Here is a 27157-nt window from a genome sequence, read left to right as displayed (position 1 = left end):
GAAATTCATCATACTAAATAGCTGCAAGTTTCCCCAAGAACAAGCTCAGTGTGGCTTGTAATATATGTTTATGTCATATCTGTAAGTTAGTTTTTTTCCCAACTACTTTTTGATTTTTCTTAATAAGGATTGGATAGCTGAGACTGGTAATATCCGTTTTTCCAAGTCCTCTGGGTAATATTCTGCAAGCAGAACTTCCCCTTTATCTTCTCCCCACACCTTTGAACCCCCAAAATCTGTTTTGGGTTTTCCCCCAAACCTTAAGAGCTGATGGGGGGTGCACGGTGAAAGGGGAAGCTCTGTTGCATGAACAGAACTCATTCTGATCATGCAATGACTTTGGATACAACCCTCTGTAATTTGGTACCAATGTTAATGTCTTGTACTGTAGTACAGAACACAGAAAAGCACAAAGGTGTATGTGCAAGTCAGGCAAACACACCTTTGGCTACATTCAGACGTGAGGTTAAGAACATAAGAAGAGCCTGCTGGATCAGGCCAGTGGCCCATCTAATCCAACATCCTGTTCTCACAGTGGCCCACCAGGTGCCTGGAGGAAGCCCGCAAGCAGGACCCAAGTGCAACAACACTCTCACCTCCTGAGGCTTCCGGCAACTGGTTTTCAGAAGCATGCTGCCTCTGACTAGGGTGGCAGAGCACAGCCATCACAGCTAGTAGCCATTGATAGCCCTGTCCTCCATGAATTTGTCTAATCTTCTTTTAAAGCCATCCAAGCTGGTGGCCATTACTGCATCTTGTGGGAGCAAATTCCATAGTTTAACTATGCGCTGAGTAAAGAAGTACTTCCTGATTATATTTCCTGATTAGAATGCTAGTGCTTCTGTCCTGATTTCTAATATTCCTTTCACTCTGCAATATCTGCTGTGTTACGGAAGTACAGGTTTTTTTTATCAATATACCACCATGTCCCATTAAATTTCATTAACACCAGAGGGCATACTGTGACACAACAGTGGACATTATCAGACATGTCACCACCCACTTTTGTCTGCCAGAAGACCACCCCAAGTTTTGTTACAATGGAGTGATCCCAGGAAAACTGCAGGAAAAATAAAATTCCAAACTCCCATGATTTTGCAGGTTAACAGGGTTGCAAATGAATTTTTTTCTGAAATCAATTAACATGGAAATGAATGCTAAACTTCCACTTGGTTCTGCTACATTTCCAGAAGTGGCTTTTATGTCACATGTTTGTGATCTTTTCACAAAAATTAACAGGTAGGGAAATGTCTGGGAGGAATGTAGCCATTGAAGGCTTTGGAAATGCAAAGTACTTGACTTCCCGGAAGGAGTGCTGGCTGGTGGTTGTCTCTGAGGGAGCTCTGCCTCAGAGGAAGCTTTTTTCAGGTTAAAAGCCAGCCAAGAGGAATCTTGGACTGGCTTAAATGTTCTCCAAGGTATAGGAGAACCGATCAGATTTTCCACAAGACTTCGTTGAGCTGTCGGCGGCTGGAATTGATCAGGAAATCCCTGAGATAAGAAGGCATGCCGATCGGCTGAAGACGGAGTCAGGATTTCCACGCAAGCTGTACTGGAAAAAAGCGAAGCGTTTTTTTTCTTCTTCTTAAAAAAAAACGTTCTTAACCAGCGAGCCTACTTCTGTCTAAATCTTATCATTTGGCTTAAATTACTACAATAAAAGGGATTTGTTTACGAATCAGCAACTGAGAAACCTGGGTGAGTCATACTTTTTCTCTTTTAAATATAATTAAGGAAGAAAGAAAATGTAAACAACTTATATACTTTTTTTACGACAAAAAGCTGGCCTGAATTTGGAGTTTTAAAGTTTAAAAACGGATGAGAGGTAATTATTATATTTTGGACTATTTTTCTCTTTGGACTATTTCTTTTTGGACGAATCTGCTGCTCGTATATGTTACTAATTGTTTGGTGTTGGCAACCAGAATTGTTTTGCATTCTTGGATGTAGATAAGAACTGTGCTGTGCTGGCTGGACTTCAATAACAGGCCTGGAATATTAACTTTTTTGTTGGTGGAGGAAAAAAAAAGAAATAGACTGCCTCTAGGTTTTGGAACAGTGATTAATATCAGAAATTAAAGGCTTTTCTTGAAAATGACAACTAAAAAAGCAACTAAGACCCAGGAGCGAAGAAGAAGTTCTACTGATCCACAGGAAGGGGTTATACCCCCAGATATGTTTCAAAAAATAATGGAAGGGATTAATGATATAAAACAGGAAATGAAAACTGAATTGACAGATATAAAAGACTATATTAAAACACAAGTGGATGAGATTAAAGGGACAATTGGGCAAATAAAGGAGGATGCAAAAAACATTAAAGAAAAGGTACAAATCTTGGAGAATAGAACAGATATATTAAATCTGGAATTAGAAAAAAACTTGGACTATATGGCTGTGATTGAAATGAAAAATAAAGAACATTGTTTGAGATTCCGTGCAATTCCTGAGGAAACAGGTGAAGACATCAGAGATAAAATTGTTAATGCTCTAGTAAAATTTCTGGATTTGAATGAAGATCGGATGGAATTTGAAATAGATAAAGTGTATAGAATTAATTCCAGATATGCAACAATGAATAAAATTCCAAGAGATGTGCTTGTTCATTTTATAAAGAAGACGACCAGAGATATGGTATTACAGCAACACTTTAAAAATACCTTTAAAATTGATGGTAAGGAAATACTGGTGATGAAAGAAATTCCTATTAGACTTTTACGTAAGAGAAAAGAATATGCTTTCCTTACAGAGAAACTTAAGCAACGCAAAATTCAATTTAGATGGGATGTTCCAGAAGGAGTGATCTTTACATTCAGACAACAGAAATATAGATTGAATACTGTTCAAAAAGCAAGGGACTTCTTGAGAAAAGCTTCAAAAGATATGGATGAAGATAAACTCAAAGATATGGATATAATTCCTGGGGAACAAAGTCAACAAAGATATGCAGAGGAAGGAAAGGAAGATGATGGATTAAAAGGAGCATCAGGCACATTTTAAAATACACGCTTAAAGATGGATTACAAATATCTAACTTGGAATATAAATGGAGCTAATACGGCGCAGAAGAGAAAGAAAGTGTTTCACTATTTGAAAAAATTAAAATTGGATATAATTTGTTTACAAGAAACTCATATTAAGAAGAAAGATTCCAAATATTTGATTTGTAAAAATTTGGGTGAAGAATTTATTTCGGCTGGACCAAAAAAAAAAAAAATGGAGTTGTTCTCTACATTAACCCACAATTGCTTCCTAAATTGGTATTACTGGATGATAGTGGTAGATTTGTGGGGGTTGAAATTACTCTACAGGGTACAAACATTTTGATAGTGGGTATCTATGCCCCCAATGAAGATAAAACAAGGTTTTACACAGGACTTATGGAAAAATTGTCAGAGTTTTCATATGACCATTGGTGCGTTATGGGTGATTGGAATGGGGTAATCTCACCAAAAATTGATAGGCTTTCTGAAAAAAATATCAAAGAGACACAGGGTAAATTACCGAAGATTTGCTTTGAACTGATGGAACATTTAGAATTGGTGGATACCTGGAGATATATAAATGATAATGCAAAGGAATTTACTTATTTTTCAGAAAGACACAAAACATTCTCGAGGATTGATATGATCTGGATGTCTAAAATTTTAGCGAAGGACACTTTTAAAATGGATATATTACCAAAAACTTTTTCGGATCATAACCCTGTGATATTAACTTTAAAAAAGAAAAATCTTGGATTTAGATGGAGACTAAATGAATCTTTATTACAGAATGACAAAGTAGTACAAGAATGTAAGAAGAAATTAAAAGAGTTTTTTGAACATAATTTACATAAAGGAACAAGTGAAAATATTGTTTGGGATACAAGTAAGGCATTTATGAGGGGATATCTTATTAAATGTAACTCTGAATTAAAAAAAAAGAAACAACAGAAAATGCAATTAATTTTGGAAGAAATAAAACAAAAAGAGGAAGAATTGAAAAAGAATCCAACTAAAGTTTCTATTGTAAATCAAATCAAAATGTTACAGAAGCAAGTATCAATGCTGACAGTTAGAGAAATTGAAAGAAAACTAAATTTTGCTAAACAAAGGACTTTTGAATTTGCAAATAAACCTGGGAAATGGTTAGCATATAAATTAAGAAAAGAATGTCAAAAAAATATCATTTTAAAGATACAAGAAGGAGATGAGACGTTGACAGATAATGTAAAAATTAAAAAGATTTTTCATCAATATTATTCAACATTGTACAAATGTCAGGAAATTCCATCTGAAAAAATAGAAGGGTATATATCTAAACAGAATTTGCCTAAAATTACAGACTTTCAGAGACAAGCTATTAATGGCCCTATTACGTTAAGAGAGATATCTGAAGCTATAAACAAAATTAAATTAGGAAAGGCACCAGGACCAGATGGGTTATCTGCAATGTATTATAAATGTTTGGAGGAAGAACTCTTACTACCTTTACAGTCTACAATGAATCTTATTCTGCAAGAGGGAAAGATACCGGATAGTTGGAAAAATGCTAATATAACATTAATACCTAAAGAGGAGCAAGATTTAACTAAAACAAAAAATTATCGACCAATATCTCTATTGAATAATGACTATAAAATTTTTACAATGATCTTGGCAGAAAGATTGAAAATAATATTGCAACAATTTATTCAGGAAGATCAATCAGGGTTTTTACCTAAAAGACAATTACGTGACAACGTCAGAAATGTCTTGAATGTCTTGGAATATTTAGAACAACGAAATGATAAACAAGCAGCTTTGATTTTTTTAGATGCTGAAAAAGCATTTGATAATTTGAATTGGAAATTTATGTTTCAGGTTTTGGAGCAAATGGATTTTGGAGACAATTTTATAAAATGGATTAGATCGATTTATACATCTGAGAAGGCTCAGATAATTGTTAACGGAGATTTAACGGATTCATGTGAAATACAAAAGGGTACAAGACAGGGATGTCCTTTATCTCCTCTTTTATTTATTCTGGTCTTAGAAGTGCTGCTTAGAGATATAAGGCAAGATAAAAGAATTTCGGGATTAAAGATAAAAAAAGAAGAATATAAATTGAGAGCATTTGCTGATGATTTGATAATTGTACTAGAAAATCCTTTGGAAGAAATTAATGTATTGATGGACAAATTAAAAGAATTTGGACCGTTAGCAGGATTTAAGATCAACAATCAAAAAACAAAGATGTTGGTGAAAAATTTAACTTTAAGGGAACAGAAAGAGTTAATGGATAAGACAGATTTTACAATAGAGAAAAAGTTGAAATATTTAGGTATCATTATGACAAATAAAAATTCAAAGTTGTTTCATAATAATTATGAAAAATTATGGACAGAGATAAAGAAAGACTTGCTAAGATGGGATAAACTACAACTGTCATTAATGGGTAGAATATCTGTGATAAAAATGAATGTATTACCGAGAATGATGTTTTTGTTTCAAACAATACCTGTAATGTCCTCTGATTTACCTTTTAAACAATGGCAAAAAGATATCTCTAAATTTGTATGGCAAGGAAAAAAACCAAGAGTCAAATTTAAATTACTACAAGATGCCAAAGAAAGAGGAGGACTGGGATTACCAAATCTGAGACTTTATTTTGCTGCCTGCTGTCTAGTCTGGATAAAGGAATGGATCTTATTGAGGAATAAAAGACTATTGGATTTGGAGGGCCATAATTTGAAGTGGGGATGGCATGGATATCTATGGTATGACAAAGTAAAAGTAAATGTAGACTTTAACAATCATTTTATAAGACGTCCTCTGTTGAAAATATGGAATAGATATAAACCAAGGTTTTATTCGAAAATACCATTATGTGTCTCAAGTCAAGAAGCGTTTTATAGAAGAGAAATGGCTGGAAAAGAGAAATGGTTAACTTATCAAGAACTATTAGAAAATGTACATGGAGAATATACAATGAAAGAGAGAGAACAACTGACAAAGGAAGGATATAGTTTTCAATGGTTTGCCTATTTACAATTGTTAGAAAGATATAAAATGGACAAGAAAATGTATGGGTTTGAAATAAGTAAATCTGATTTTGAAATAGGACTGTGTACAAATGATGAAAATATAATTGCGAAAATGTATAAACTCTTATTGAAAATGGATATGGAGGAAGAACAAGTAAAAGAGTGTATGGTAAAGTGGGCAAAAAATTTTGGTTATAATATACAAATGGATCAATGGGAAAATATGTGGAAAAAAGGTTTGAAATTTACACTATGCTATAATCTTAAAGAAAATTTTTATAAAATGATGTACCGTTGGTACATGACTCCAGAAAAGTTGTCAAAAATGTATAGTAATGTTTCTAATGTTTGTTGGAAATGTAAACAACAAGAAGGATCATTTTATCATATGTGGTGGTTATGTAAAAAGGCAAAATCATTTTGGGCACAGATAGGTAGGAAGATGCAAAAAATTCTAAAGATAAATATTCAGTCAAAACCAGAATTTTTTTTATTGGGTTTTATGGATAAACAAATAGAAAAGAAATATGGAAGAATAATATTATATATGATTACGGCAGCAAGATTATTATATGCACAAAAGTGGAAAATGGAATCAACACCAACAATGGAAGAATGGCTATTGAAATTAAGGGACTTAGTAGAAATGGATAAATTGACATGTTTACTTAGAGAAAAATCGACGGATACATTTCTTAAGGAATGGAAGCCTCTCTTGGACTTTTTGTTGAAAGATCAAAATAAAATGATGATACTGGGATTTGACGATTAATTAAGACAGCCTATGGAGAAAAGGGATTCTGTATGTATATATTAAGGGACAGGTTTGATGTATATTATATACTTATAGCTGATCTGTGACAAATCGGAAGTCAACTATTTTATTTTCATTTTTTGTTGTTGTATTATGTTTTTTTGACTTTGTTTTGTTTGTTTTTGGAAAAATTTGAATAAAAATTATATATATAAAAAAAAGGAAATGCAAAGTACTTGAGGGTCATGCTTTGTTTCTGCAAACTACTTATTTCTGTTGCTTTTTGCCCATTTGACTTATTCATGCTGCTGTTTGTTGTAATGTTCTAATAAGTTATTTTAGTGATGTTAATATTTCCATGTTAAACTAGTTTGTTAGCTGCTTTTAAATATCTTGTAGAACAGATATATAGCAACCTGCTATGAATTGTCTAATCCTCCTTTTAAAAAGCTATGTACAATAGAGGCTACCACCAGATCATGCAGTAATGTAATTCTATAAATTCAATCCTGCTCTTTCCTGTCCTGATATCTACTGTGAATTTCATGGGATGGTGCTGAGCCCCCCCCCCTTTACCTTATACACATACCAGAGGAAGGCAGTCTTCAGGCTTGTGTGATCTACTTTGTGTGTTACTAGACTGCAGAACTCCCAGTTGGAGCCAGGTGCGAAAGACTAGCATTTAGAATTAAAGAACATGACACTTGTGAGCAGTTGCTGAGCACGGGGATTTGCTCTGAGGAGCAGGACTGTGCTGAGCAAACAGTCCTTCTGTTCATAGTTACTGTGAGCTTTCTTCATTTCCACAGTAATTTTTGGGAGGGTGCAGAGGAAATTTTATTATTATTATTATTATTATTATTATTATTATTATTATTATTATTATTATTTATACCCCGCCTTTTGGGCAAAGGCCCTCAAGGCGGCTTACAAAGAAAAGCAAACACAAGTATAAAAATACATCACCGAAAACAATACAATTCACAAGAATCAAACTAACCAACAAAGAACGTTATTAAGGAACAAAAAATGTCCAGGAAAGAAACTCAGAAGCCAGTTCAATCTCCCTCGACTCCAAAGTGGCATCCTCGATCCCAATTAAAGTTCTGGTTTCAACCAAAAAAGCCCCCCTGGTCCCTCAGCTTAGACTCCACTCATCCGCCTCCTCTCTCCAGACAGGATCCCAGGGGTGTCAATGATGCTGATGCCATCCAGGACAGGGCTTGGCAGCCGGGCACACATGAATCCGCTGAGGAAGGTGTTTCCGAAGGCTTTGAGCTTGTGGAAGGGCCAGCAGGGGTCAACAACCAGTGCATTGCCCAGGATGATGCCCTCGCTGTCCCTGCCCATGAAGGCCATGAAGGAGACCATGGTGGGCTCGGGCCCGATGCTCATGCCGGGGAAGCCTTGCTCCAGCAGATGGCAGATGAAGGTGGTCTTGCCGGTGTGTCCTGCCGGTTCCAGTGCATCTCCACATTAAGGAAGCAAAATGTACAGAGAGATGAGCCAGCCTTTCTTTCCCCACCTTTTCAGTGTTGCTATTGTTTAACAAGTGGGAGTCAGAAATCCTTGTCGATTTACTGCTAATCACACAGAGATCTGTCAGTAGATCCTGATCTAACTTCTGCCCACCTCTGCTCCACACTGTTCATGTTGTTGTTGTTTGTTAATTGCCACCACATCTCAAGGTGATGTACAAAATGTAATAAAAACAACTAAAAACAGTTTAAAAAAAAAAACACAAACAGGTAGATCTGGTCAATTAACCACTCAATTTACCATGTATTATTTCACTATGGCCAAACATTGTCAAATATTCCATCAGGCGATGATGATAGTGTTTGAATTAGTGTGCTGCTACTTAGCACAATTGCCTTTTAAAAGCTTGCTTTTATTTTTAATAGTTACTAAATTTTATTTTTATTTTTTAAAAAAATAGTAACTGTAAACTGACACTTGTGTAATCCATGATGAAAGCTCAAGAGAAGAAGTTAGCAGTGAACCGTTTTATTGTTAAAATGACAATAATTACAATGGGCCATATTCAAGCTTGTTGTGATAGTGCTTCCTCCCAAATCTGCTCCAGAGGAACAGGAAAATCCCCAGAGCAGCATGTGTGGGGAGAAGAGGGGAAATTGTTCCATTGGGCAGCAGAAATGTTGCGTACAAGCCATTTTAAAAAAAGAAAATATTAATTTCATTTCACAATAACAGTTAAATGTTTTGATTTTGTAATTAGCATAATATTAAGCCTGTAAAGCATTAGTACTGGGCTAAGTTAAAGATTCTGGTTTTGTTATACACAGCCTTATACAGCTTGGGACCAGGATACCTGAAAGATCGTCTTACCCCTTATATACCCATTTGATCACTGGGCTCTGCAGGTGAGGGCCTCCTGCAGATACGATCTTATCAGGATGTCCATTCTGCACAACATAAGAAACGGACCTTTAGTGTGGCAGCACCTACCGTGTGGAATTCCCTCCCCTTAAATATGAGACAGGCGCCATCTCTGTTAGCTTTTCAGTGCCAACTGAAGACCTTCCTCTTTCAACAAGCCTTTTAAGTAGAGACCTTATCCTAGTCTGTGTCTGTGTTGGAATTGCTTTTTAAGATGTTTCAAAAGCTTTTTAAAAAAAGTATTTTCAAAAATGTTTTGTTTTAATAGATTTTAAAGTCTATTTTTATGATGTTTCAGAGTGTTTTTAGTATTTTTGTTTGCCATCCTGGGCTCCTACTGGGAGGAAGGACAAGATATAAATTTAATAAATAAATCTCATAAAACAAATGAGAGACTTTAACCCCCCCCCTCTCTGGAATAATTGCAAGGCTTCTTCCCTTTGTATGATTATAAAGATGCTACCTGTTTTCAGTAGCCATCAGGGGTGTCACTAGGGGGGTGCAGATTGCACCGGGTGACACCATCAGAGGGGGGTGACTCTCAGCTTTAATTTTTTTAAAAAATTAAGTTTCTAGGTGGTCCGGTTCCTGAGATATACATAAAAACGTCAGCCGCCCCCTAGTGGCATCATGCGGGGGGTGCGGAGTACACCAGGTGACACCACCAGAGGGGGGTGAGTCTCAGCTTTAATTTTTAAAAAAAATTAAGTTTCTAGGTGGTCCGGTTCTTGAGATATACATAAAAATGTCAGCCACCCCCTTTAAATCTTTTTTTAAACTACTGTATAGCACTTCGTAGCTTTAACCCCGCCTGTTCAGGATTGTAGCCAATCAGTGAAGTGTTTCTTTGACCTGTGGCAGTGTCTAGTAAACCTCATTGCAAGGCCAGAAAATGGTGCCCCCCCCCCCCGTTTATCTGAAAATCTCATAAATTGGGTAAGTATATACATTTCAGTTTTTTCCCCTCTTGTGTGTAGGAGTCAGATCCTGGGCAGTATTTTCAAAACCTTCCCAATACTTGCTTTTGTGGGGGTAAAAGCATTGCTAATCCCATATCTCCAGAGTAAATCCCATTGAATTCAATAGGATTTACTTTTGAGTAGACATGGTTATGAATGTGCTGAAAATCAATGGGACTTTGGAGTGAATGTAAAAAAGAATTGTGTTTGTGTTCTCTTTCTGTCCCTCCCTCCTCCAGTCCTATTTTAAAGCAAGTAGGCAGGGCTTACTTAGGTATTACAGTTTTTATTCTGTAGGAAACGAATACTGATTTTTTTAAAACTAATACTGATTTTTCTGCAATGACCAACTGGTTTGACAATAAACTATTATATGGGCTGTATGTATTTATACATTTGCAGTGTGTGTGTGTGTAGTCTTTCCAACACCCCTGTGAGGTAGGGTTGGAAACCAAGGCAGCTCACAACAAGAAATAAAGCCATTTAAAATCCAATAACCATAAAGCAAGAATAAACAGTTGGAAAACAGCCTAAAGAGGCATGATTCTGAATTTTGGGTTGGGTGAATGAAGTTTATTTATTTATTATTTGATTTATATCCCGCCCTTCCTCCCAGTAGGAGCCCAGGGCGGCAAACAAAAGCACTAAAAGCATTTTAAAACATCATAAAAACAGACTTTAAAATATATTAAAACATCTTTGAAAATGTTTTTTAAAAGCATTTAAAAAAAGAAAAGGCTTAAAAACATATTAAAAAGCAATTCCAACACAAACTCAGACTGGGATAAGGTCTTAACTTAAAAGAACAAGTTCCTTATCACTTGAGGCTGTAGTTCTCTGCACACTTCCCAGTTTGAGTAAGCCCCATTGAATACATTGGGACTTGCTTCTGAGTAAACAAACATCGGATTGCACTATAAATATATTTACAGATTGTGTAATTCATAAACATATTTGAGAGTCATGTTTATATAAATATTTCTTCATACTGTGTCTCAATAAATATTTGATTTCACAGTATGGTTGTAGATGATTTTTTCCTCTACATTTTAAGTGTGCCCTTCTTCCTGGGGGTGGTCATGGTTCTCCATTGTTTTCATCCTGAGGGGAGATAGGCTGAGAGATGGTAAGTAGCGCATTTAAGGTCTCTTCACCTCTCCCCTTTTTTTATTTGTATTTATTTTATATTTCTCCAATATCTTCCCCTGGCTGTTTTTATGTATTTTAAATATTTTTAGATTAAATAAATAGGAAATCATAATTGTGAACCTCCCTAAAAGCAATTTACCTATCCTTATGTTTTGGCAAAGTGATGGTGTGGAGGCATGCTGGTAGAACAAGAGACCATGTTTGAGGCATGTTATAAGGTGTTTGAGGACTTTGTCACACATTACTTTTTGAGACCTGTAGATTCATGTTGGAAAGAACACGTGCACTTATTGAATGGTGGCTTGGGTGCTGTTTTTTCAGTCTACGCTGCATGTGTAGAGAAGGTGATACATCATCTGGCAGCTAGCTTCATAACGTGAGAATGAAAAACATTTGGATCACCATTCACTTGTTTACTTTTCTCACTATTGAGACCACTTCATATATTACTTTTTCATACACAGAAATTTAATCTTTGTATAGAAAAAAGTATTTTGTAAAATGTGAAGGACAGTGGCTGCCCAGTCAGTATAACCACTGTACAAGATCTACTCAGCCACTGTAATTACCTTTTTGTTTTGAGTGCCCTTTCGTCTGGGTTTTGGTTCAGGTGTGTATCCAACTTTGATGTGCTTATGGAAGGGGTGTGCAAGTAGTGCCCCCCCAAGTGTGGAGGCTTGGACAAACATTGTGTTATGGAAAACCAAAGTCTGTGTGAAAGTACATATTTGGGAATGCCATCAGTGTAATCCTAAACACACTTAATAAATAATGTCGAATTTGCACGTCACAAAATATATTACGGTCATGTCCATAAGCACCAGGAGGGTAGTCGCCCAGGGGATCTTAGTCCCTCTGCTTTTTTGGGAGCAGGGTCCCTATGTCTCCAAGCATCCTACAGTCAGCATGAAAAGGGAGTGTGTTAGTCACTGAGAAGAGTCTTCTAATATGCTTCCTTGCCTTTTCTGCAGATTGGAGCCAATCAGAGTGAAAGGAGGTGAGTCAGCCACTGGAAGACTCTTCTCAGTTGCTAACGCTCTCCACTTTCATGCTGATTGGCTCCTAGAGATGTTTGTTGTTGTGAGATAATGCATTAACAAAGATCTCATTCTTAATCCAGGAGCAAAAAAGGGTGTATGTGGCTGTAACTATCATGAAGGGACTCTGCACTTCTGAATTTTCTACTAAACAACTGATAAATACCTATGTAACTTTGTGTCTGGAGACTTATTATTAAGAATCACCTTCCATAATTGTAAGGAGGTGTGTCCACACGCAAGCATCCCAGGCCCCTAAATGAGGAGAGAGAGCAGCATAGGGACATAAGCAGGTGTCTTATTCCAGGGGTTCCCAAACCTTTCTTCTACGTAGACCACTTGAAAATTGCTGAAGGTCTGAAAGTATCTGAAAATTTACTATGGGCATATGCAAGATAATTAACTCCCATTAGTAATAAGAGCAAGAATTTGGGCTGTGCATATGATACTGTAATTTAAAGGTGTAATTTTAATTTTGCTAGTTGTTTATGTCACTACTATTGCCATTACATTCAGTGATATATGAGAATTACGATTTACGAGTAACATTAGTACAAAAAACATTACTAAGGATTCTGTATGGTCTGGTACAGGAGGAGGTCCATGGGGGTGACACCATGAGTTACCGCACCAGGTGACACCAACCCTAGTGACGCCACTGGTAGCCATCACATGCCCATCCCAACTTTATGGGGGCATTAACTGAAGTTTTAACTTCATCTTCTTTTGTAAATCAGCAGGCTCACTTTCATGTTGAAAGTAAATCTCAACAGTCTTTCATAGCTTTTCCAGATTAGAAGTATTAAATTATATTTAAAAAGTACAATTAGCCCTCCTTCCTTCTCAGAGTTTTAGTGGGCGTGCGTTATCAAGAAGTTACTGAACGATGTTTACACAATGTGCCAGGCTGCTGAACTGAAACAGAGAAGAGAATATTTGAACACTCTTTTCTTGAGAGTGAGCATGCTCTGTGTGTCTCTGCGCGCGCATATGGGCTTGCTTGCTATACGAACAGTGGTGTAAGTTATATAAGGCTGTTGTCCATAACTGAAGGGACATCATGTCTTAATCATCAATTTTTCTTCTCTGACAAGTGGTGCAACCATGTATCTGGCTGTGAACGATTGTTTCAGCGGCTGCCTTTACCACTATAACAATGTATTCTGAGGCGAAACACATATTTGAAACTCTTTTGGAAAACCTAGATATTAACAAGCCTTTTAAAACTGAAGTGGGCACTGGTTTGATGCTGGCAAGATCAACTATGCTTTTCTTTGCACAATCCGTTTAAAACAACCATATGCTTTACGTACAAACATCCAAGATGTATTTATTTATGTTTATTATTACATTTATACCCTGCCTTTCCTCCAAAGAGCTCAAGGTGACATATAAACATAGTTCTCTCCCTCCCAATTTTATCCTTACAACAACTTGGTGAGGTCAGTTAGGATGGGAGAAAGTGACTGCCCTAAGGTCACCCAGTAAGCTTCATGGCTGAGTGGGGATTTGAACCCTGGACTCCCAAGGTCCCAGTCTGACACTCTAACCACTACACCACAGATACTGTAGTAGGGCTGCCATTGTGTACCATCAACAAGTATTCAGTTTTGTAATGTTACACTGTGCTGTCTTGCAGCTTTCTCTGTGATTTTTTTTAAAAAAAATAGTATCAGAGGATAGTACTATTTTTTTCCACGTAAGTGTGTTCATAAAATCCATCACCTTGTCCTTACTCACCTTTCATAGGAATGCAACACCCCCGAGTGGTACAGATAGCTGTCTTGTGAGTATTATATTTTATGTAAACTGCTTACAGTTTTTTGTCAATTAAATGATTTATAAATCTTGTCAAATATTCATTTAGCTTAGCACTGCAGTTTTCATGGCTGATTCCCAGCCACCTATAGTTCATACGGATTTTTCTGTTGCAAGAAAGTTTCCTTCTGAACTATTTGTTTTTATTACAAGACCATTTCAGATTTCACTGGCTGTGAATTATACTAAATTCCTGGACCTGCTAGGTATACTGATTTCAGGGTTCATTCCTAGCCTTGAATTCAACTCTCAAACATCAGTTGGAGATGCTGTGTTTATGGGGCTATTCTGTTATTTTCTGCTTGATTCCTGGGACACTTTGGACTCGAGGGCAATTAATAAAGCTAAGGCTACCAAAATGTGACCCTTATCTGTTGTTAGATATGCTGGAGCCCCTTGGAGATCAGATTCCTGTCTTTAGCAGGAATGGGGGAACTGTAACCCTCCAGATGTTGTTCGATTCCCAACTCCTGTCAACCCCAGTCAGCACAGCTAATGGTCAGGGATAATGGGATCTGTATTTCAACAAACCACAGGTCCCCCCTCCCGCTTTAAAACAAAAAACTGCTGTTTCAGGTCTGGGGGTGCTATAGGACATGCAAACTGTCAGCAGCAAACTATTTCAGGATATATCTTTCAAAAGTAGCCAGGGAGGGTCAAATGCATTTCTGAAGGATTGCAGGGCAGGAAGATAGTGAAGTTCTCATCAGTATGTAGGGCTTATAATGTCCATTTACAGCTAAGCTTATCATGCTTGAATGTCTCCAGGGACTGGTTGGTTTAGCTATGTTTTGTGGTAAAGGCAACAATCTGCAGACTTGATCTTAGAAATATGAAAAATCGTTTTAAGACCTTGGAGGAAATTCTATAATTACTGGCTTAATGGGAGGAATTGGATAGTAGGATTATCTTCTTTCCCCATTCCCCTTCTATTATTTCATTTGAACAATATTTTTAGTTGGATTATTCCAATGATCAAAGAGGTAATTTGGAGCCTGGGTTAGTGCCCTAAGGTCTGGCTACCACCACGCTATGTCTCAATGTGTTACTCATCTATGTTGTACATTCTTTGATTTTGTTCTTCTCTCTTGGAAGTATTTGTTTAACACCAGAACCATGTGGATGTGCAAACAATCTCCAAGCTGCCCACCAACACCAAAACAGTGCTCTGGAAAGAGGGGATTGAAAGAGAGGAGGTGGGACTTATAACTGTGCCAACAGTGTCTTGCATTAGCAGAATTGACATCACAAACAGTGTATAGAAGGGTTGGGTGGAGAGAGATCATAATAGACTACCAGTGGACCACCTCCTGGTTCCTGGGATTTTTGTAAAGAATACTGGCCTAGGTGAATATTGTTCTGATCTACTGTCACGTCATTCATTTCTATTTTTAAAGCAAGAGTTCATGTTTAGAATCACTTAATATTTATTTTTATTGTATTTAAATCATTTCTACAACACTTCACGTTTCCAAAGTAATATTTAAATCAGGCTTCAGGAAGTCTGTGAACTGGGCACACACACAAAAATCAATTTCCAGTGCAATAACATAAATTCTATGCAATATTTTGTGTATATGTGTTTATGTGCACTTTTCTGGGGAGGGGGTCCATAGCTTTCATCAGATTCTCAAAGGGGTCTATGACCCAAGAAAGGTTAAGAACCAGTGCTCTAAGCAGTTTAATACAGACTACTTAAGCCTTAGATCAGGGCTAGCAAGTGTGGTGCCTTCCAGATGTCGTTGGGCTAGAATCCCCATCAGCCACAGGCAGAATGGCCAACAGTCAGGCATGACAGGATATTGTCCAACAATATCTGAAGGTCACTGTATTGGCTATCCCTGGCTTAGATGTTTAGTGATCCTGAGCATGTACTTTTGATGTGTAAATGTAAAACACATTGACTGATCAAGTTAAAATAAAAGGAAGATGGAAGCAATACACTGAATTTGGCATACCAATGAAGTAGCTACAAGCTACTGAGACTGAATCTATCCAAATTTTGACAAACTAAACAATGGCCCACAGAGTGGAAGCATTCAATACATATCCCAAATCCAAAGAAAGGGGATCCCAGGGAATGCAGTAATTATCAAACTATTGCCTTAATATCCCATGCAAATAAAGTAATGCTCAAGATTTATTTATTTATTTATTTGTTAAATTTCTATACCACCCCATAGCCGAAGCTCTCTGGGCAGTTTACAACAATCAACATCAAATACAATAAGCTACATATAAACAATATAAAACTATCTTAAAACTTTCTTTAAACTTTAAATTATAAAATTCACCAGAAGAATCAAAGACAGTTGTCAACACATACTAAATATTAAAATGTTAAATGTTAAAATGTTAAAAATTAAAATGATTAAAATGCCTGGGAGAAGAGGAAAGTTTTAACCAACAAAGATTCTACAACAAAGACTCTTACCATATATGGAGTGAGAAATGCCAGACGTCCAAGCTGGATTTAGAAAGGGAAGAAGCACCAGAGATCATATTGCAAACATAAGCTGGATAATGGAACAGACCAAGGAATTTCAGAAGGAAATCACCCTGTGCTTTATAGATTACAGCAAAGCCTTTGATTGTGTAGATCATGAAAAACTATGGAATGCTTTAAAAGAAATGGGGGTGCCACAGCATCTGATTGTCCTGATGTGCTACCTATACTCTGAACAAGAGGCTACTATAAGGACAGAATATGGAGAAACCGATTGGTTCTCCATCGGAAAGGGTGTGAGACAAGGGTGTAATTTATCACCCTATTTGTTTAATCTATATGCAGAACATATCATACAGAAAGTGGGATTGGACCAAGATGGAGGTGTGAAAATTGGAGGTAGAAATATCAATTTAACATATGCAGATGATACCATACAACTAGCAGAAACCAGTAAAGATTTGAAATGAATGCTGTTGAAAGTTAAAGATGAAAGCACAAAAGCAGGATTACAGCTGAACCAAAATCAGGCAAGAAATTAGAAGAAGGCTAGGGCTGGGGAGGGCAGATATGAGAGAAGTAGAAAAGGTCCTCAAATGCAAAGATGTATCACTGAACACTAAAGTCAGGATCATTCAGACCATGGTGTTCCCAATCTCTATGTATGGATGTGAAAGTTGGACAGTGAAAAAAGTGTATAAGAGAAGAATAAACTCATTTGAAATGTGGTGTTGGAGGAGAGCTTTGCAGATACCATGGACCGCAAAAAAGGCAAATAATTGGGTGTTAGAACAAATTAAACCGGAACTATCATTAGAAGCTAAAATGATGAAACTGAAGTTATCATACTTTGGACACATCGTGAGAAGACACGATTCACTAGAAAAGACAGTAATGCTGGGAAAAACAGAAGGGAGTAGAAAGAAAGGAAGATTTATGTAACTTTAAAGTTGACAATGAGGACACTGAACTTGTCAAGGATTATCAATACCTCAGCACAGTCATTAGCCAAAATGGAGACAATAGTTAGAAATCAGAGGAAGGCTGGGACTGGGGAGGGCAGCTATGAGAGAACTAGAAAAGGTTCTCAAATGCAAAGATGTATCACTGAACACTAAAGAAATGATCATTGAGACCATGGTAATTCTGATCTCTATGTATGGATGTGAAAGTTGGACAGTGAAAAAAGCGGATAATAGAAAAATCAACTCATTTGTAATGTGGTGTTGGAGGAGAGCTTTGCGGGTACCATGGACCACGAAAAAGACAAATAATTGGGTATTAGAACAAATTAAACTAGAACTATCACTAGAAGCTAAAATGATAAAACTGAGGTTGTCATGCTTTGGACACATCATGAGAAGACATGATTGACTAGAAAAGACAATAATGCTGGGAAAAACAGAAGGGAGTAGAAAAAGAGGAAGGCCAAACAAGAGATGGATTGATTCCATAAAAGAAGCTACAGACCTGAACTTACAAGATCTGAACAGGGTGGTTTATAACAGATGCTAAAATCTGCTTACCCCTAAACCTACAGCATCTTGAAATTGTGACATGTCTCTTGACACTCTTAACATTAAAGTTGTTTTGAAAACTCTTGTTGCCTCCATGTTTTTATTTAGTGGGCTACTACTTTTTTTCATTGGTTAGGAATGACTGATGTTTAGCTGTTTTTGTCTGCAGTTTGTATAGGAAAAATATATAGTCAGCTTTCTGTTTATGCAAAATATTCTGCACTTAAAAAAAGATTAACTTAAGTATATAGATTTGCAGACGTTGTGTATACTGTCAAGTCCATTTAAAGTCTTTACCACAGTAAGCAATAATGCAGTGTCCATCTCATACAACAGAGTATGTCTGTTGACAGCAACAGCGCTGAAAGCTACATTGACAGTTGGGCACTTTATGCAGTTCTCCCACTTCCTACTGTCATCTGTTCAGTAGCTAAACATGGCCTTTGGTCAGTCCATCAAATGACGGATGTATCATCTGCATTTTTAAAAGTTTTTTTTTAATTATTGTACTGGGAATGCTGTGCTAATTAGTAACATGTATGGGCTACATATAAAAGTAATTGCCCAAAGCCACAAACTGGTGTGTACTTGAGTGGGATATAAATTTTAAACTTAAATAAGTAGAATATGGTGCAGATAAGAGTTCTGAGGCTTTAAGCCCAGATACACAACCAAATAACCTTTTAATAACAACTGAACTCAGATTGGCCCAGAAAGCTGTTGCAGTGATGTCTGATCACTATGTCTCTCTGTCAGTGCCCAGCATCTCTAGGAGTTATATATGTGAGGCCTGTTCACACATAATGCTAAGCTGTGGTTTGTTAAACTGGCTTATTAAACCATGGCTTAGTGCAGCAATGATTGAACTCTAGTCTGGAGGCGTAGTCCAGCCCCCCCCCCGGCATGTTTTTTGGCTCCTTAAGACTCCACTGGTTTTGGGGGTGGGCAGAGCCCATAACCTTGATGTGGATGGAAATTGTCCCCTGCCTGGCCATCAGATCATTTATTTGATAAGTGGAGATAGGGTGAGAACCTCCTTCCTCTGCTGATCTGCATAGAGCAGTGGAGGTGGCTGGAGGGGGAGAGAGAGTGTGTGCCAGTGAGTGTCATGCCAGAGTATGTGGAAGTGATAGCTATCACTGGCATGTGGCTCCTGAGGAGGGCTGGTCAATGGTGAATGTGGTTCTCAAGCTGGAAACAGTCAACCACCCGGCCATGTTGTATTGGCTTAGTTTATTTTAATAATGGCTTTGTATAACTGCGCACCGTTCCTTAATCGTGGTTTGTTTAGCCCAGATGCTCAACAGGGGAATGAGGCAGAAGCAGCTGGAAAACAAACCAAACTTTGGAGAAACAAGCCATAGTTTGTTTGTTCATCCATGGGACAAATAATTTGTACAAACCATGGCTTAGCAGTATAATAGGGCCCCGCTTGTCAGTGCCCTGCTTTTCGGCGTTCCGCTAATCCGGCGGCGCCAGCAGGGCAATCAGCTGGAGTGTGGGGAGCTCACACACTCCAGCAGATCTCTGTCAGCTGGAGCTCCCCACGCTCCAGCTGATCAGCTGGAGCATGGGAAGCTCGTGTGTTCCAGCTGATCCCTGTCAGCTGGAGCACGGCGCTGGAGCTCCCTGCGCTCCAGCTGATCAGCTGCAGCTCAGGGAGCTAGCGCTACAGCTGGAGCTCCCCACGCTGTAGCTGATCGTGCAATTGGCTGTAGGGCGGGGAGCTTGCACGCTCCAGCTGAATAGGGCCCCACTTTCCGGCAGTTTTCGCTTTTCGTGGGGGCCTTGGACGGAACCTGCCATATGAGTGGGGCCCTACTGTATGTGCAAACCACCGATGTGTACTACTTGATCATGTATATTGCTATCCAGTATAGCCTTTAATGGTGTGACAAAGAAGGCTTTAGTATTTGTTAAAATAGGGGAAAATTTACAAATTCTAATGTCATTGGATATATACTCACATGCTTTTGTTTTGTTTTTACTCTTTGCAGCCTGCTACGCATCCATTGGTAAGAAACAGAATGGCTGCCAAGGAGAAGTTGGAAGCAATGTTAAACGTGGCCTTGCGGGTCCCTAGCATCATGCTGTTGGATGTCTTGTACAGATGGGATGTCAGTTCCTTCTTCCAGCAGATCCAAAGAAGTAGCCTCAACAACAATCCCCTCTTCCAATACAAGTACTTGGCTCTTAATATGCATTATGTGGGTGAGTATGTATGGACTGGACAAGGCATTTATTCTGAGTAACTTATTATTGTCACTTTTTATCTCAAATAGAACCTGTCTTCAAAGCATCTAATGATAACCAGTGTTTAAGGTTTTAAGAAGCATTAAAATGTCTTTACTGTCTCCAGCTTCAGGGTGGGCGCTATCATCAGAAGGTCCATTTCCACATTGTCACCAAGTGGCAATATACTGATTGTAGAACAATCAGCAGGGACTCCTCAGAAGATCAACTTGGCCTGTACCAGGAGAGGCAGTCTGCTAGTTAACTCAGTCCCAAGTTGTTCAGGGCTTTAAATGTGTACAACAAACCTTGAACTTAGATCAGTCGCTAATAGGCAGCCAGTGCAGACCTTTCAATACCAATATAGTATGTGTAAAGTTGGATGTCCCCAACAATTGCATTTGTGCAATCTGCAGCTTCTGAACCAAGCACAAAGGTAGCCCCACATACACCACATTACAGTAGTCTAATCATGAGGTTACCAGTGTACAAGCCACCATGGCAAAGCTATCCCTGCCCAGGAATGTATGAAAACTGGGTCTTTTAAAGTAGATGGCTTATTCACATCCAGACAAGACAGACGTGCTCTAGGTGGGGAAGCTGGCCAATACAGTTAGAGGGTACAGCTGGTCTTGGATGGAATCACTCTCCCCCTGAAGGACCAAGTTCATAATCTGGCGATTCTCCTGGATTTGGAGCTATCTGCAGAAGCACTGGTGGTGTCCATGGCTGAAGCTGGTACACCAGCTGAGACCCTATCTACAGAGGTTGGACCTTGCATCAGTAATCCATGCACTAGTCACATCCAGGATAGACTATTATAACACACTCTGCGTGGATGCTGATGTATCACTCTGTACCCGCAGAGGTGTGTATAGCCTCAGTATTACTTAACCTACTGCTTTGGGATAGCTTTCTCGTAAAGATTGTTCTCCTGGAATTGGTTGTTTTAGTATAGATGGTTCTGTTCGTTGGTTGGTAATTGACATTGATTTTTGTAAACTGTTTTAACTGGCGTAAGTTTTTAAAGGAAAGTTCTCATCTTTGTCATATGTTATACTTTATATATGAACACCCCCACCCCCCATTTTATTCATATGCTTAAGATATACATGAACAAGAGTGGGATACAAATACTTTTATAAATAAAAAGATAAAATAAAATAGATTGTAGTGCAGACTAAGCTTAAGCTAGACAGGAGGAAGTATATTTCTTTAATTCAGTGATAATCTTACCTTTCTTCAGTAGAGCTTCAGACTGAGTACACAAAGTTTCAGAACAGATGCCCATCCAGGCCCTGAGTTTCAGCAAGGGTGCTTATGGATCATAGACCTGGCTTAGACCTATATAAAGAAATAGAGGCACTTGCCTTTTGAAGTGGCACACATAGTTATCCCTATACCAGCTTCTCAAGTTGATTTTTAAAAAATTGTAGGTCTCCAATTCTTCACTGTAATGCAGCTACTGACCATTCCTAGTAGGAATGACTGAGTCAGTGTGACACAACCAGATGTAATGGTCAGATTAATTGTTACACTATATGGACTAGGGAGATGAAGCCTGATCTGTGCTCCCCCCCCATACACATACTACAGAACATACAGAGATGTTCATGGGAGAGCTGAGGTTGCTTCCTGGTGCCGCAGCTGGTCCAGGTCATTCACCTTGTTCTAGAACATTGCTGCCTTAGCAGTATTTGTGAGAATGGGGTTCCTTACAGATTGGCACTTCCGTGCCTCATGTTGATTATTTGGAATGAACATTATGTGGGCATTCCAGAGGATTGTTGGCATATAGTTCTTCATTTTTGCTTGACAGTGCGTCATTCTAAAACTGGCAGCTATTGCCAGTTAGGCATGGTGCCCTCTAGAGTGCAAATGATAAAGTGTTGCTTGGTTGGTTTTCATTCTGCTATTGCAGATGGGTGATAACAATCTGCATACATATTTGTTGCCTCCAGCTTACTGACTTTCACTACAAATTACAACATGCTATCTGTCCTTCTGACTTGCTGCAGAGGAACTGCAGTCAGTATGGTTGCAGAGGTACTGAGAAAATATACGTAAGGGAGACAACACGCCACCTCCTTCCTCTCCAGAAGTTACAGTTCTGCCTTAATTAACATCCGTTTGTTTATAGCTGAATTGATTATAGTATATAATAGCCTTTTTCACTGCAGAATCAGTCAGGAATTACAGGCAAAGTTCGTTTTGCACTATACAGGCAAGCAGTGGTTAGAATGTCAAATTAAGACTGGGGAGTCCTGAGTTCAAATCCTCAATCTGTCATGAAACTTGACGGGTGATTGTTGGCCAGTCACTGTCTCTGATCTTCAACCTTGCAGGGCTGTTGCAAGAATAAATTGTTTTGGCGGGGGAAAGCGGAGAACCATGTATATCACCTTGAACTGCTTGGAGGAAAAATTTAATAAATGAAATATATAAATGAGGCATGCCATAATGGGAGGGAAGGGTATAGTAGAACAAGATATTAAGGGGCAAAAATAAAATGAGGTTTCCATTACAAACATGGAAGTGATTTTTGAAATTATTTTGCCGTCACAATAGCGTGAGAAAAATTAATAAATATGCACAGTATGTTTCTGTCTGAGGGATGTGGCGGTATCATATTTGTTGAATCTTTTGTTCTTGTTGACTGTTTTTGTCCTTTATTTCATGTAATTGCTCTGCAGTGTGACTTCCAAATGTGCCAAAAGAGACACTGCTGTGGTTACGGCACATGTCTGCATATGTTTTGGGCACCTTTATTCCCCCCCACACCTAGATATGGGAGCGTTATATTTTTGTAAAGTTCCAGGAACCTAAAATCTTCAAATTGGCAGAAATGCATTCCAATAAAGTATGACAGTGATGGAACTTCATTACAAATTTAAAATGCTCCTAAATGAGGTGCACCAAGATGTCTGATTACCTCTGATTTTAACGCTATGGTGCTTGGCACTAAAATAGGAGATAGCAGATATTTGCGTCTGACATGTGACATCAAGTGACTGAGAGTTGGGTGGGGTTTGCACAAAATGGCCTTGCAGGTCACGTTCAGAGGCTTGGCACACGTAATTACGCCTGCAGGTTGAAGGTTCCTCAACTTTGCTTTAGGTAAGATCATAAGAAGAGCCTGCTGAATCAGGCCAGTTGCCAATCTAGACCTGCATTGTGTTCTCACAGTGGCCAATCAGATGCCCATGGGAAGCCCACAAGCAGAACGTGATGCAAGAGCACCCGCCCTTTCTGTGGTTTCCAGCAGCTGGTATTCGGAAGCATTCAACCTCCGACTGTGGAGGCAGAGCATAGCTGTCATGGCTAGTAGCCATTGATAGCCTTGGGGTACTGAGGCCCCAAGCCATGTAGGGGTTTATAGGTCACAACCAATACTTAGAATTGGGCCTAGAATTGAACTGGAAGTTAGTGGAGGTGCAAACTGATTCACATTTTCATCACTGTCAAGTAATAGTCATTTGAATCTCTCTCTCAACAACATTCACGCTACCTGCCCTGTCAAGGTAAATTCTTGGAAATAGAATTGGCTACGAATACTAGTGCAGAACGTTGAAGATTAATATAGCTCTGTCACTACTTGAGAAATGCTTTGACTGAGGAACCTTCCTTTATAAAGAACAGAGTCTCCTCCTTATCTTACTTCCACCATTCATTCACTGTCTGCTTCTTTCACCAGTGGCTTCTGCCCTCCTTCCCTCTGGCTACTGCAGTATGCTTCCTTTCCCCCAAGAGAGAGGATGTTCAGGCTTTATCCTCATGTTAGTGGTATCCCCAAGCACATTTGGCAGCCATTCATTTCTCTGGCAGAATGTTAAAGAGTACCCTTGAAGACATCATCACATCCTGAGACTGAAATGCTCAGACAGGGAACAGGGAACTGCAGTCTTGATTAAACACTTCTAACAGAGCTCTTCATAGTGTGTTTTCATGCTCAGGCAGACGTTAGGATGAGTGACAGATCTAATTTTCAAATGTTCTATTTTTGAAGTGTAGCTATTTTTAAGTGAACACATAATCTTATGACTTGGCCTTGTGTCTCTTTGCAATCATGCACTTGGAGGAAAGATTATTTTGTGTGTATGTGCTGTGGTGATCAATCGCTGTCTTGAGTTCTTTGTGGAAAATTGGTTATTTAATACAGCAAGAAGACATACAAGGGCTAAAGCATTCCTCCTGGACTCAGAACTTGCTGGGCAGTCTGTTTCGGTTCCCTCTCCCATCTACAGTGGTTGCTAAAATGAATGCATTAATGATTCAAACACAGGAGGAAGAGCAGACTGGGGAATGTTTAAGTAAGGGGATATCACACAATTAGTTAACATGATGGCTCTGTCACCTACTCCTTTTGTTAGGGAATTGCCTACAGTATAAGGATATTGACTGAGACATTTTTCACACTTATGTAAGTCATCTAGCAGTAGCCACAATTGAGACATAATGGACAGAACTTGTGACCTAGACCATTGTTTATTATTGCTTCAACTAGTCTGGAAGAAATGGAAAGAGGTTATTCAACTGCACAACTTGGATAGTGTATTCCCTTTGTAGCCAAAGTTGAAGACTTCTGCAGCATGATGGTTAAGATCAGTCTGTTCAAGTCATTAGAGTAGGGGTGGGGAACCTTTGGCTTGTGGGGTAAATTTGGCCCGGTATGGGTCCCAGTTTGCCCCACAAGGCTGTTTTTGACAAACCACACCTACCTGCTCCACACTTGACATCATATGTGACATCAGGTGTGGGTGGGAAGAGATGCAGCTGGATCATCCGTGCAACAGAGTTCCCCATGAGGAACTCAATTGCACAGCCAATTCCTGCAGAAAGCGGGCTTGAAGAGAACTCCGTGCAGCGTATCCCTGCAAGATCACCTGTGAGACTAATTTCCTCATTGGACTGAGACTTTAATTATTAGAGTGCTGGGGGGTAAAGAAAGGCCGGGGAAGGAACTGGCAATCCCACCCCATATATACGGTCTGCCTAGTAAATGTCGCAAGACGTCACCCTAAGAGTTGGAAACGACTCGCACTATAAGTGCGGGGACACCTTTACCTTTACTTTATAGTCTTCCAGGCCTAAATTTGTCATCCAGAATTTATCTTGATCCCTGTAGTTGCCTGGACAAGGGGTTGTATAAGGCTTGCAGTGAATGCTGTTTACTGAAGATTCCTCTGTTAAACCTTTTCCACATGAAACAACAGACCAAGTCTGATAAGAACTGTGTTTGCCTAGTTATCATTGCTAACTTTGGGGGGCTTTTAACATTGTGAGAAATGCTGCTGACAAAGTGCAACAGATCTTGCACTTTGGTGTGCTATGAAAAGTTATGTACCTTTCCTATGGAAAAAAGGTCTGTCATCTCCCTATATCTGGTGTCCATGCATTTTTCTCAAGCATAGTATAAGCTTCCTCCTTCATATGTTACTGGTGCAAAGAGAAAAGAGCTCAAGTTTCTTGTGAATTTTGGCATTCTTTGTAACTTCTGGAGCTGTCCGTGGTGGTAGCCCTCAATCTGTTACCAATCTTGCAAGCTAAATGTGTTTACATAGGTTTATGGAGCACTCCTGACTGCAAGACCTTGGTTTGCCACATTATCTGAATTGAGACTCTGGCCGTGCTCTTGCTAGTTAAACTCTGGAATTCTCTGCCACAAGGTCTAGTGATGATCACCAACTTGGAATGGCTTTAAAAGAAGATTAGACAAATTTACAGAGGATAAGGCTATCAATGGTTACTGGTCGTGATAGTTGTGTACAACCTCCAGTGTCTGAGGGAGTATGCCTCTGAATACCAGTTGCTTGAGAATATGAGTGGGAGAGTACTATTTGGCTTCTGCTTGTGGACTTCCAATAGGCATCTGGTTAGCCATTGCAGAAAATAGAGTGTTGGACTACATGGATCTTTGATCTGAAATAGCAAAATGGAAATAGACTGCCTTCAAGTCGATCCTGACTTATGGGTGACCCTATGAATAGGGTTTTCATGGTAAGCGGTTTTCAGAGGTAGTTTACCATTGCCTCCCTCTGAGGCTCAGAGGCAGTGACTGGCTCAAGGTCACCCAGTGAGCTCCATGGCTGTGTGGGGATTCGAACCCTGGTCTCCCAGGTTGTAGTCCAACATTTATGTTCTTATGCTAATCTTTGGGCCAGGAATGGGGAACTTGTGGTCCTCCAGATGTGGCATGCTAATTCTCATCAGCCCCAGCCAGCATAGTCAATGGTAAGGGAAGATGGGAATTATTGTTCAACAACATCTAGAGTGTTTCAGCTAGGGATTTGGTCTAAATTGTTCAGGGTTGTTAAAACAAAAAGGGATTGCGAAGAGCTCCAAAAAGACCTCTCCAAACTGAGTGAATGGGCAGAAAAATGGCAAATGCAATTCAATATAAACAAGTGTAAAATTATGCATATTGGAGCAAAAAATCTTAATTTCACATATACGCTCATGGGGTCTGAACCGGCGGTGACCGACCAGGAGAGAGACCTCGGGGTTGTAGTGGACAGCACGATGAAAATGTCGACCCAGTGTGCGGCAGCTGTGAAAAAGGCAAATTCCATGCTAGCGATAATTAGGAAAGGTATTGAAAATAAAACAGCCGATATCATAATGCCGTTGTATAAATCTATGGTGCGGCCGCATTTGGAATACTGTGTACAGTTCTGGTCGCCTCATCTCAAAAAGGATATTATAGAGTTGGAAAAGGTTCAGAAGAGGGCAACCAGAATGATCAAGGGGATGGAGCGACTTCCTTAGGAGGAAAGGTTGCAGCATTTGGGGCTTTTTAGTTTAGAGAAAAGGCGGGTCAGAGGAGACATGATAGAAGTGT

General features: G+C 38.9%; 1 protein-coding gene across 1 annotated transcript in view; it reads left to right on the top strand.

Moving 5' to 3' along the window:
* Positions 1-27157, top strand: part of RNF145 (ring finger protein 145) — a 96656-nt gene that overhangs the window by 12564 nt on the left and 56935 nt on the right. Inside the window, exon 2 of the mRNA XM_061617506.1 lies at positions 20085-20298. Coding sequence (XP_061473490.1) covers positions 20115-20298 — 184 coding nt within the window. The 5' untranslated portion in view covers positions 20085-20114. The remainder of the gene's footprint in view (positions 1-20084; positions 20299-27157) is intronic.

Source organism: Rhineura floridana, chromosome 3, assembly GCF_030035675.1.
Source record: "Rhineura floridana isolate rRhiFlo1 chromosome 3, rRhiFlo1.hap2, whole genome shotgun sequence".
Lineage (NCBI taxonomy): Eukaryota > Metazoa > Chordata > Lepidosauria > Squamata > Rhineuridae > Rhineura > Rhineura floridana.
This window is presented reverse-complemented; position numbering and strand designations above follow the sequence as displayed.